The sequence below is a fragment of the Muntiacus reevesi genome, chromosome 4 (assembly GCF_963930625.1).
Source record: "Muntiacus reevesi chromosome 4, mMunRee1.1, whole genome shotgun sequence".
Taxonomy (NCBI): domain Eukaryota; kingdom Metazoa; phylum Chordata; class Mammalia; order Artiodactyla; family Cervidae; genus Muntiacus; species Muntiacus reevesi.
Window position 1 is genome coordinate 102,738,731 of NC_089252.1, and position 12,948 is coordinate 102,751,678.

Here is a 12,948-nt window from a genome sequence, read left to right on the forward strand (position 1 = left end):
TCCAGAGCCTTGGCCAGCTGGGCTGGTAATGTTACTGAAGATTAAATCTGTGTGGGTGTAAATTTTACTGAATTTGGATTGGGACTTCAAATGTAGCTAGAGACCTTAGAAATGTCAGCCTCTAGACACAAGAGAAGATAGAGAAGGACAAGTTAGATTTTATTACTTCTTCTTGGAAGATAATATCTGTAAGTGGTGGCTTAGCTAGGGCCTAAGTTCTAAGCATAGCAAAAATAACAACTAATTTAACTATTGGAACTACAGAAGGAAACATTATTTTCTTAAGTTGATAGTGATGATACTTAATGTTAAGAGAAAAGAAAGATCTCAAATAGATAGCCTAACTTTATACCTCAGGGAACTGGAAAAAGCACAAACTAACCTCCAAGTTACTAGGAGGAGGAAAATAACAAAAGATCAGAGTTGAAATAAATAGAGACTAAAAAAGACAATGGAAAATGTATTGTAGAAAATTGAGAACATGCAAATAAACGAAAGGAAGAAAATGAAAACCATTTGAATCCAATCACTGTTAACACTTTAATGTGTATTGTTCCAGTCTTCTCGGCAAGTTAATGTGTATGCATATATATTTTAAAATGTGAATCGACCATACATTTGTTTTTAGTTTGCTTACCCCCCACTACTAGTATGTCATGAGCATCTTTCTATCTCACTAAATATTCATGTACTGGTCGCATTATTCTAACTTCTGTCTGTCTCTGTCTCATCATTTATGTAACTGAATTCCCATTGTTGGGCCTGTTGCTGCTGCTGCTGCTAAGTCGCTTCAGTCGTGTCTGACTCTGTGCGACCCCATAGATGGCAGCCCACCAGAGGTCTGTTGACTCACCTTTTTATAAAAACAACAGATTATTCGTGCAAAAGGTTTAGATACAAAATGATTTTTGTTATGTTTTCAAGAAAAACAAAATTAAGCTTTGAGCAACATAGAGATTTGAAATTTAAGTTCACTAGTTAGAAACAGGTGTATAATTCTTTGGAGGGACTTTTTAGGGAAAGAAGAAGCCTGTGTGCAAAGTATTTCTTTATGCTATATGTGAGGACTCTCTTGGGCATAAATGACAGATACTCTGATTAGAATTGACTGTAGCAAAAAAGGAAATTTATTGGTGAATGTATCACTATCTGTTGCCTTAGTAATGGTCGAAAACAACCAGCCACAAAACATCAGTGGCATACTAAGACGTTTTTATGTTGTCTATGAGTGTATGGGGCCTTCTGGATCTCAGGTGGACTTGCTCATGCACCTGTGGTCAGCCACTGGTTGGCTAGGCAGCTCTGCTGATCTTGACTGGGCTGCTCAAGTGTCTTGGGGTTGGTTGGCTATTGACTAGCAGAAAACTTCCCTGGTAGCTCAGAGAGTAAAGCGTCTGCCTACAATGTGGGAGATCCGGGTTCAGTCCCTGGGTTGGGAAGATCTCCTGGAGAAGGAAATGGCAACCCACTCCAGTATTCTTGCCTGGAAAATCCCATGGATGGAGGAGCCTGGTAGGCTACATTCCATGGGATCGCAAAGAGTTGGACACGACTGAGCAACTTCACTCCTTACTCACAGGACACCTTGACTCTGTGTTTCTCATCTTTCAGCAGGCTAGAGTGGGCATGTTCTAATTTCTATGACAGAAGAAAATGAACAAGAGGGTAAACACATAAGTGCTATTGCAGGCTTCACATTTACTATCACCTTTTTGACCAAAGCAAGTCACATGACTGAACCCAGAGTCAGATTGGGAGGGCACAGCCAAGAACTCAGCTAGAGGAAGAGTGTAGAGTTGGGACCACTAACGCAGTCTGCCTGGCATGTGTAGCTGTAATGGCCTAGGGATAGATGTAGCTTCAGTAACTGCTGGGTGCAGAGTACCGGATGATGTCATCTGGTTTGATTTCACACTGTTCAAAGATTGGCTCTGCTTTCCTTTGCATTAGCTTCATTCTCAGGAAAGCACTTTCCACGTGGTAGTACTCATAAACTTTAAATTGAAAGCAAATAATTCTAGCTGGAAAAGAGTTTATCTTTCCCAGTTATTCCAGCAAAAGTCATGATATGGACTGATTTTGAACCACTGTGGGTCACATGCCCATTCCTAAACCAGCTATCATGTCTGGGGGATGGAATGTGATGATCAGCCAGGTCTGGGTCGTGTTACCACTGGCACCCTCCAGGATAGAGTAAAGAGAGTCAGCCTTACCTAAACCTAATGAATTGTGGGTAGAGATTTGGAAATAATTTCTCTGAGAAAAATGGAGAGTATTACCAGAAAGTGGAGGGGGGTGGTGGGGAGTGGAGGGAGAATGAATGATATGCAGGTAAAATAAGACTTCTATAATGCTATCAATGTACTTGTCTCACTGATACTACCAACAAAAACTATTTATTGACTATTATGTGCTAGGTATCAAACTGGGTGTTTTAAAAACATTATCCTACATATTTCTTACAGTACTGAGTTAGGTAATTTTACCCACATTTTATGGATCAGAGAAAGGAAGCACATAGCAGATAGTTTGCCACAGTCACTCAGCTTGTCAGTGTTAGAGTGGATATTTGAACCTCAGTTGGCCTCTCTCCAAAACTCCGTGGTCTCCATGTCTAAAAGCTGAAGAAAAAGAAAGCACACTAAATATACCCTAAGAGCAAGAATAGGAAGCCAAGATGCACCCATTAAGACCATTTGGATCTTAACACTGGAGGATAATCACAATCTTGTAGCCCTGGCTACAGAAATCTGCCCCAAAGTACTTGCATAACCATGAAGTGAAGTGTGAGTTGCTCAGTCATGTAGGACTCTTTGTGACCCCATGGACTGTAGCCCGCCAGGCTCCTCTATCCAAGGAATTCTCCAGGCAAAAATACTGGTGTGGGTAACCATTCCCTTCTCCAGGAGATCTCTCCAGGAGAGAGACGGGACTGTGGTTTTCTCTGGTGAAAGCGTTTAGGATTTGGCAGTGTGTATAGGAGACTTGTTGGTTTGAGCCACCTCTTTTCTTTTGACTTCAAGATGGTCAATAGGTTCCAACTCATGTGTTAAGTATCGGTTGGTAAACGGTTTAGAATGTTGTGCTGATAAGAGTCCTGAATTTAGTGGGAAAGAAGATTGTGATGGATTAGTGATGTCCGCAATGGGTACAGGAAGGGAGGTGACAACCTGTTTGACTATTGGTTGACATTCTTGGAAGCAAGATATCAGAGTCAGTGTCAGGCCACTTGTATATGAGGGTCATATGCCTCAGGTGGAGTATTTTATAGTTAAGATCTCTATGATACAGAATTCCATGGTGATTTTTCTCGAGGCCCCAATTATCACTTAGCACAGACCAAAATGCAGAGTTTCATTTTCCCAAGGAAAAATGAGCTTCTTTTTTGCTCTAAGAACTTTTGACCTTCCTTGGGTGCATGATGGGGGAAATTTACAAAATGTTTAAATGTAGTTAGTAAAGTTTGAGGTCATTGCTATTTTTAAATAAACATGGGTGTGACTCTTTATTATCTATCATTCTCATCATCAATCTATCATCTATATGTACACACACACACATATTTTTGAAATATAATGCTGTTAATGATCAGAATTCTAAATAAATTTATTTTTGATTTTTTTTTCATTTTTCAGATCTCTGGATGCATTTTCTAGTACAGACTATGAAAAGAATGCAGTGAAAATTCTGGCCAACGGTGGAAACATTGGCTTAATCTCCAACTTAATATAGCATTCCTTCTCTTCTGTAGCACCTCATAAGAAAAGAAAAATGTATGGAAGTGCAAGAACAATCACGAATCTGGAAGGTAGCCCTTCCAGATCGCCTCGTTTGCCACGGTCTCCTCGTCTGGGCCACCGAAGAACAAGTAGTGGGGGAGGTGGAGGAACAGGCAAGACTCTGTCCATGGAGAATATCCAGTCCCTTAATGCAGCCTATGCTACATCTGGACCCATGTATCTGAGTGATCATGAGGGGGTGGCCTCAACAACTTACCCAAAGGGCACTATGACTCTGGGAAGGGCCACAAATCGAGCTGTATATGGAGGCCGAGTCACAGCTATGGGGAGTAGTCCCAATATTGCCTCTGCTGGACTTTCCCACACAGACGTCCTTTCATACACAGATCAACATGGTGGTCTGACCAGCTCATCCCATCATCACCACCACCAGGTCCCTTCCATGTTGAGGCAGGTAAGAGATAGCACCATGTTAGACCTTCAAGCCCAGCTCAAGGAACTTCAGAGAGAGAATGACCTCCTACGAAAAGAGCTTGACATCAAGGATAGCAAGTTGGGATCTTCCATGAACAGTATCAAGACCTTCTGGAGTCCTGAGCTCAAGAAGGAGAGAGTCTTGAGGAAAGAAGAGGCAGCTCGGATGTCTGTCCTCAAGGAGCAGATGAGGGTTTCCCATGAAGAAAATCAGGTAGGTTATGACTCATGTCAATGTTTTCAGCATTGGTTTCTCATTGAATAGTTGATGTTTTGCAGATGGTACCATGGCCTGTACAGAAGAAAGTTTGGCATCATCAAGAAACCTATGGCTTAGTACATGTTTGATGTGAAGACTACCAGAGGGCATAGGAAAGATAAAGTTACAGCTTGTGATCTGCTTATTTGCCAATAACCCTTTCACTCTGTTGCAGAAAAGGGGGAACCACACCTCATTGGCTAACTTTTATACTTGGTTAATTTTGTTTTCTTTTTCAGTAGTCCCAAAAGCAGCTCAGATGTGCTTCCCCCTGAATAGAAGATTTTTTTTTTGTAAGAGTAGATACTTTAACAACATTTAGAGGGCTACATCTGACTGGTGAATTGATTTTTTTTTTTTTTTTGATGCGTCAGCCACATTGTTTCCTTCTAGAATGAGGGAAGTTGGTTCACTAAATAGCAAACTGAAAAATATTAAATGGGATTGGAGAGGATGGATTCGATATTATGTTAGAGAAACATGATAAATTTTAACCTAGTCTTTCTACCTTTATTCATTCAGTATTAATTAAGCATCTAACTATGTGCAGGGCACATTCTTACTCTTTTTTGAACCATCATCCATGTCATAGCAAGATTAGTTTTCCCAGTGTCTACTTGTAGTTATGCCATTCCCCTGCTTTAAAGCCGTCAATAATTACTTGTTGCCTCCAGAATGAAGTATACTTCTAACTAAGCCTATAGCACCTTCTCCTGGAATGCCTAAGCCTGCCTTTGCAATCTTATCTCATATCACCTCCTTCTACATCTGTGCTTCCTACACTCACATAAATTCAGTCCCTCAGTCATGTCTGACTCTTTGCAACCCCATGGACTATAGCACGCCAGGCCTCCCTGTCCATCGCCAACTCCCGGAATGTACTCAAACTCATGCCCATTGAGTCGGCAGTGCCATCCAGCCATCTCATCCTCTGTCATACCCTTTTTCTCCTGCCTTCAATCTTTCCCAGCATCAGCATCTTTTCCAATGAGTCAGTTCTCATCAGGTGGCCAGAGTACTGGAGTTTCAACTTCAGCACCTGTACTTCCAATGAATATTCAGGACTGATCTCCTTTAGGATGGACTGGTTGAATATCCTTGCAGCCCAAGGGACTCTCAAGAGTCTTCTCCAATACCACAGTTCAAAAGCATCAATTCTTCAGCACTCAGCTTTCTTTATAGTCCAACTCTCACATCCATACGTGACTACTGGAAAAACCATAGCTTTAACTAGACGGACCTTTGTTGGCAAAATAATGTCTCTGCTTTTTAATATGATGTCTAGGTTGGTCATAACTTTTTTTCCAAGGAGTAAGCATCTTTTAATTTCATGGCTGCAGTCACTGTCTGCAGTGATTTTGGAGCCCAAGAAAGGAAAGTCTGTCACTGTTTCCCCATCTATTTGCCATGAAGTGATGGGACCAGATGCCATGATCTTAGTTTTCTGAATGTTGAGTTTTAAGCCAACTTTTTCACTCTCTTCTTTCACTTTCATCAAAAGGCTCTTTAGTTCTTCGCTTTCTGCTGTAAGGGTGGTGTCATCTGCGTATCTGAGGTTGTTGATATTTCTCCCAGCAGTCTTGATTCCAGCTTGTGCTTCCTCCAGCCCAGCATTTCTCATGATGTACTCTGCATATAAATTAAATAAGCAGGGTGACAATATACAGCCTTGACGTACTCCTTTCCTGGTTTGGAACCAGTCTGTTGTCATGCCTAGTTCTAACTGTTGCTTCCTGACCTGCATATAGATTTCTCAAGAGGCAGGTCAGGTGGTCTGGTATTCCTATCTCTTGAAGAATTTTCCAGAGTTTGTTGCTCCCTATACTACCACTTTGGAGAAGGCAATGGCACCCCACTCCAGTACTCTTGCCTGGAAAATCCCATGGACGGAGGAGCCTGGTAGGTTGCAGTCTATGGGGTAGTGAAGAGTCAGACATGACTGAGCAACTCCACTTTCACTTTTCACTTTTATGCTTTGGAGAAGGAAATGGCAACCCACTCCTGCCTGGTGTGGGTGGTGGGTTCTTGCCTGGAGAATTCCAGGGATGGGGTCACACAGAGTCGGACACGACTGAAGTGACTTAGCAGTAGTAGTAGCATACTACCACTTGGGGATTCCTGCACATACTCAAGATTTCTGTTCTCTTCCATTAGTGGCCTTCTCAGCATCCCCTCTCCCTGTCTCTGTCTATTCAGTCCCAGCTAGTTTCCATTTTCAAATCCTACCTACATTGTGTGTGCTAAGTTGCTTCAGTTGTGTTCGAATCTGTGCAACCCAATGAACTGTCAGGCTCCTCTGTCAATGGGATTCTCTAGGCAAGAATACTGGAGTGGGTTGCTATGCCCTCCTCCAGGGGATCTTCCTAACCCAGGAATTGAACCACTGTCTCTTATGTCTCCCGCATTGGCTGGTGGGTTCTTTCCACTAGCACCACCTGAGAAAGCTACCTACACGGTGAGGCTCATGTATATGCTGTTGTTCACAGGGGCTCGGGAGTAATGCATGTCTGGGATTAAGTCCCAGCCTCACCTCTTTTTTTTTTTTTTTTCAGCCTCACCTCTTATTACCAGTGAGATAAATGCTAAGAGATGGGGAGTAGAGTGTTGTGCCATTTGGCTGGAAAAAGTTCTCAAATGTCATTTAACTTTCTGTAGAAGCTGAAGATAATTCTAACTTGGCTACACTAGTGATTCTCTGATACTTGGGCTTGATGCTGGCCTAATGAAGCTCTCTGCCTTTCTGGGGATCATCTGCTGACCTCCTATACGTTTCCTTGCCTGCTGCGCTGTTGGAGTCCACGTGTTCATAGAAACATTTCTGATCTCTTTGAGAATCTCCTCTTCATTCTCCTGTGTGTGGAAAGCAGTCATCTTATCCCTTTGATTATCTGACAGAGCCTCTGCTGGTTTTCAGATGTGGAAATGTGATTTTAAGTTGGAACAGAAAGCTTTGTTCTTCATTCCTAAATGAAATCAGTGCCCTTCACTATCATTTCTGCTTTTCCTTTTTTATGACTTTGCTGTTATATGAAGTTCTATTACTACTATGTGCATTTCCTCAGTTCTGTACTGATTTTCTTCCTTTTTTAGTTGCTTTGCAAAATGGTTAAAGCAATTTAGGAACTTATTTTTTTCTTATGATTTTATCAGTAATTTTTTTGAGCACAGATTACCTACTTATACATGTATGTACATCTATTAAAGACATGATGTGCTAGTGTGCTAATATATTATGTGTCTTCTATAACGTTCACAAAGAATTAGCATGGAAGAGACAAAATAAAATTATTTATTAAAGTAAATTTTAATGACACACAAAACCTTTTTGTTTTTACTAAAAATATTTTAAGCCCCTTGTCTATTTTGTAAGGCATGGTTCAGTTTAAAGCAGGTAATATCCATAATTCCACTTAACTGTTCCATTTTGCCTTAAGCCAGAAGCAAGTGAATATTTGAGGGTGCTCCCATTACCTTTTCCTTGTTCTGGGACCTACTATAATTACATGTTACCAATGTTTCTGTGGGTGACATATGACTATGCAACATATGACCCAGCGAAAGCCCCAGTATTAACCTGTTAGCAAACTATAATTATTTTCTTTTTAAAAATTTATTTATTTTTAATTGGAGAATAATTGTTTTACAATATTGTGTTGGTTTCTGCCATATGTCACATGAATCAGCCATAGGTATACATGTGTCCCCTCATAGGTATATGTATATATACATATATATATGTATATGTGTCCCCTCCCTCTTGCTTTTTTTTTCAGATTAAAAATATAAAAGGGGGGATAAGCATGGGGATTTTGAAAAGTACTTGCAATATGAGGTAGTGTTGCAAAATAAAGAATATAAAGACTGACAAAAAGCAAGTTATTAATAAAAAATTGAACGTCTCCCCCCACCCCCTTGGAAGTATATTAGGATCCCTTTTAGGGGTATAGGAATACCTGTTGGTCAGAATAGGATAGATCCTGCTGCAGTGCTCACTAGACCTCAAATCTCAGTGAGTTAACACATCAGAGATTTATTTCTTATTTACCTGAAGTATGAAGCAGGTCAAGTGACCCTTCAGGGCAGCTCTCCTCCAGGCAGTGACTCAGGATCCAGGTTTTCTGCCTCTTGGCACATGGTTTCCATAATTGCTGCAGCAGAGGAAGAGAGTGCCTGGAGCTGGCACATTGGCTCCGCAGTTCCTTGGGCTGGAAGTGACACAAAGACGAGGGACTGTGAGGTATAGTCCTCTTTCCCAGGAAGGAGAGAAGAGTCAGATGTGAGGGGACACTAAAAATGTTTGCCAGTGTTGTTTCTATGTTTCTCAAGAAGTGGAGCTAGCTGAAATAAAGTTTGGAGAACAGTCCAGACTTCTGCCATTGCTTCTGTTTCTATTATTGCTGCTACTGCAGCCAGTAGACTTCTTTTGGGAGCTCACTCTGTATTAGGCATTGTGCTTAGAGCTTTGCGTGCATTATCATGTTTAATGTTTGCATTAGTCATTTGAGGTAGGTGCTAGACTTTTTTTTCATTTTACAGATTAAAAATAAATGTAGAGAGAATAAGCAGCTTGCCCAAGTTCACATAGCTGGTAAGTGACTGAGCTGGACTGAGTGACTTAAGACTTTAGCTTCTTTTATGCCAACATCTAAGATCTTAATTTATGCTTACTACCTCCTTCTAGGATCACTGAGCTGTGAATAGAATCCTACTGTAATAGAAAGATCATACCTATACATTAGATGAAAAAAATGAATAGTTTTGATAGAGTGATTCAGAATGTAATTTAGTTTAATTAGGATTTTATTGTTAACTAGGAATTTATTTCTTTTTTTCCACAATTGTTTAGGTTTTCTACCACTCACTATTTACCATAATTTATTATATTTTCCCTTTAGAGGAAAAAAAATCACAGAACTTTTTCTATATGGAAGAAAAGAATGTAAAAGGGATAAGAAACCACAATCAAGTGTTCTTTATCCACAACAATCAGAGACTGCATCTACAAATGTTGTTTTGTCACAGGGTGTTTGGATAAGTAGCATTTTACTAACCTAAATTCAGGTGATTGAAGATGATTTGAATTGTGCTATGTGCATAGAAATAAGGAAGTAGGTCCATTATAGTGGAGGTGAGGAAACTTGACTTCTCTTGTATATTGAATTTATAGTTCTGTGAATTTAATGATCACCAGCATAGACCTTTTAGCCTCATGCAGTTATTACAGAAGGCTCCTATTCACCAACTTCTTCATAGTGTGTTCTGAGGTCTTTGTGGTTCTGTCGTAGGAAGCCGAACCCAACTCCAGATCTAAGGGAGGATGTTGAACACACTCTCTGTATTGAAGAAAGCACAGATCTCAGAGCCGACGGACAGGTGGCTGTGACCAAATATCTTATGAGTGAAGTATAGACACTCAGGTTTCTAGATGGATGTCTCACCCCAGACTCCCTTTCCATTCATACTTCCTTGATTCTCTCCAAGGCCCTATGTCTCAGGCATAGATCTGCATGTTCTAATAGAAATACACTTGAGATACTAAGAGTTGTAGTACTGACATTTGGAATCTTTGCTTTGTTTGTTGAAACTAGAGTGCATGGATGTGAAGTTATCCTTATGCTATCACTTGTGCTTTTTGCTTCGTGATGTATTTTCCTGAATGAAGGAAGAGTGAGGTGGAGTCTCATGCTCTCATTGTCACACCTATAGAGTGATTTGGGTAGAAGTGAGGAGACAAGATTTAGAATGAATGTTAGGCTGCCACTTGAGATAACCCCTTTTTGATTTTTAATGGCCTGTGGGGTTCGACTGGATATTGAGAATGCAGCTACATATGGGGAAGTTAAGTGACCCATTTTTTTTCCTATAAGATTATATAGTTGCCTTTTCTTTACAACTCCTTTCTATTTACCTGTGTGATGGAGATGAGAGAGAGAAAACGTGGTAGAGAATACATTTTCAGAAAGTTCATAAGGACTTACATCTTGCAGTTTTATGCATATAAATTATTGGCCTTTTATATACCTGAATTTTTTATGCTATTATTAACTTTGTATTTTTAATGGATTATTTTTCCAAACTAGGTATTCATAAAGTGATTTTTAGACATTTTCCTAATTTGTGCATGGCTAGTCAAGGATCTGCATGAATATAAATAGCATCAGACCCTGGGAGATTGTACTAGATCTAATATTTACCCATCTCATGTGTGCTGAAGTGGGACAAGGTCATTGGGAAATGTAACCTAAGAAGTGTAAGTAAACCTGTCTGGGGAATGTTATGGCTTTTAAGTGGTGGTTATGTGATAATTTCTATTTCTGGCTTAACACAAAAGAAAGTGATCTACTCTCAATCAATATTCATATGGGTTTCTGATGAGATTTTGAGCTAGTTTCACATATGATTTATTGATTCTCATTTTGAGCCTGTAACTTGAAAAGGTTGAGATGGATCACATTTCCGTGTTTCTTTTATTATTATTTTTTCTTTTATTTGTATAACTGCAGGGCCATCTCAACAGAGGTCATTCAACTCTGTTCTAAATATTCATTTCACTGTGAGTGTCCAGATACAAAGAGGTGTACCAGTTGGAAGTGGGTGATGGAATTAGCTCTATCTCCTGCTAGGAAAGTGGTGAAGCAGCTGCTTTGTGAAGGGGTGGCCACTGACAGTTAAATGCAGCTGCAGTCACCTTGAGTACTGAATGTTTGTGAGATCAAGGGCTTATTCCTGGAGAGTAGGGTCCCATCAGTTTTGTAGGTGGGACTTAAATATATTCACTCCTCAGACCTGTCTTATCCCTATGTCTTCTTTCTATTATTCTGAAATCCACGGATCCCCCAAAGCCCAGTTTCCATAGTGTGTTAAGGGAAATTACACTTTCCAAAGGGAATTTTCTGGCCAAATAAGCTTAAGACACACATAGGAGATGCATAATGTTGTATGTTTTGGATTGGATTGTGTCCCACCCTGAGAAAAGATATGTTGGAGTCTTAATCCCCAATGCCTCAGAATGTGACTTTATAAGGTCTTTATAGAGATAATCAAGTTAAAGTGAGGTCATGAGGATGGGTCTAGTCCAGTATGACTGGTGTCCTTACTGAAAGGGGAAATTTGGACGCAGACATAGACATGCAGAGAGAGAAGACCACGGGGAGAGACAGGGTGAAGATGGCATCTGTAAGCCAAAGAGATAGGCCTGCAACAGGTCCTTCCTTCACAGTCCTCAGAAGGAAGAGACCTGCTGACACCTTAATCTTGAACTTCTAGCCTCCAGAATTGTGAGACAATATATTTCTATTGTTTGAACCACCTAATTTCTGGTACTTTATTTGGCAGCCCTAGGAGACTAATTAATACAACATATCAGCATGTGAAATGCTCTGACTCTTGCAGTTAAAAAGACTTATTAAACTTGCTTAACCTAGCAATTTCCCAAACTTACTTGACCATGAAACTTACCTTAAAACTGTATTAGGCAGCTAGTGCTGCAGCAATAAGCCATGTATAACAGGCCATCCCCAAACTTACTAGCTTAAAGAGATAAGCATTTACCTTTCCCTTATATATCTACAGATTGACTGCAACTTAGTTGGGCGGGTCCAAACTCTGAGCACCAGGTTCTAGGCTGAAAGTGGGGTTCAGGTATGCTCTGCGTGTTTCCACATTCTCTTTGGAACAAGCAGCTATTCAGGTCTTTTATCTTCTCATGGTGGATCACAGATGGCAAGTGTCCAGGCAAACCACATAGACACATTTTAAAGCCTCTATTGCATCATGTCCACTAATATTCTGTTGCCTAATGCATGTTATGTGGTCAAACCCAAAGCCAGGGGGTCAGGGAAATATATTCCCTGTAAAGCAGAAAGGGAGTGGAGTGAGTATATACATATGTGTGTGTGTGTGCATGTGTGTGTGTTTTGTCTGATATATACATATATATATCATATATATATGTATGTGTGTATATATATATGTGTGTGTGTACATATATATATATATACATATATATATATATATATATATATAAAACTCTCTGTCAGAAATGATAAATAATCCTAAAACTGAGGGTATAAAGGTCACAGTTTGGGAAAGGCTACTTCAAGAGCAGCTCTAGAATCAGGACATAAAAATTTGAGACTGTAAAGACGATGAGCCATCTGTTGTGGTCAAAGTTTCCTTCAGTGGCTAGTCCTTCTAATATCCTAATGATGTCTGATTAATGGCTCACCTTCAGACTTCTCCTCTTCTTCCTCAAGTAACTGGCCAATGTAACCCAAGTGGAAATCTGGGAGATTCTGGAAAAACTTGTATTTTCCTGATAAACAAGTAAATGTCACCAGCAATTCTCCTTCCTCCTTCTTTCTGCCTTGAGTGTCAATATGTTGCCTGTTAGTAACCATGGAAGGAAGGATGAGAAAAGCACAGAGACATATGTCCTGCCATCTCTCAGCAGTTGCACCAGCAGCAGCAGTGGCC

At 40.2% G+C, this 12,948-nt stretch overlaps 1 protein-coding gene across 1 annotated transcript in view; it reads left to right on the plus strand.

Annotated features, from left to right (window-relative positions):
• The first annotated feature begins 3,771 nt into the window (after window positions 1-3,771).
• Window positions 3,772-12,948, plus strand: part of ERC2 (ELKS/RAB6-interacting/CAST family member 2) — a 919,595-nt gene continuing 910,418 nt past the window's right edge. The window contains exon 1 of the mRNA XM_065935028.1: window positions 3,772-4,428. Within this exon, the coding sequence (XP_065791100.1) occupies window positions 3,772-4,428 (657 nt within the window). The remainder of the gene's footprint in view (window positions 4,429-12,948) is intronic.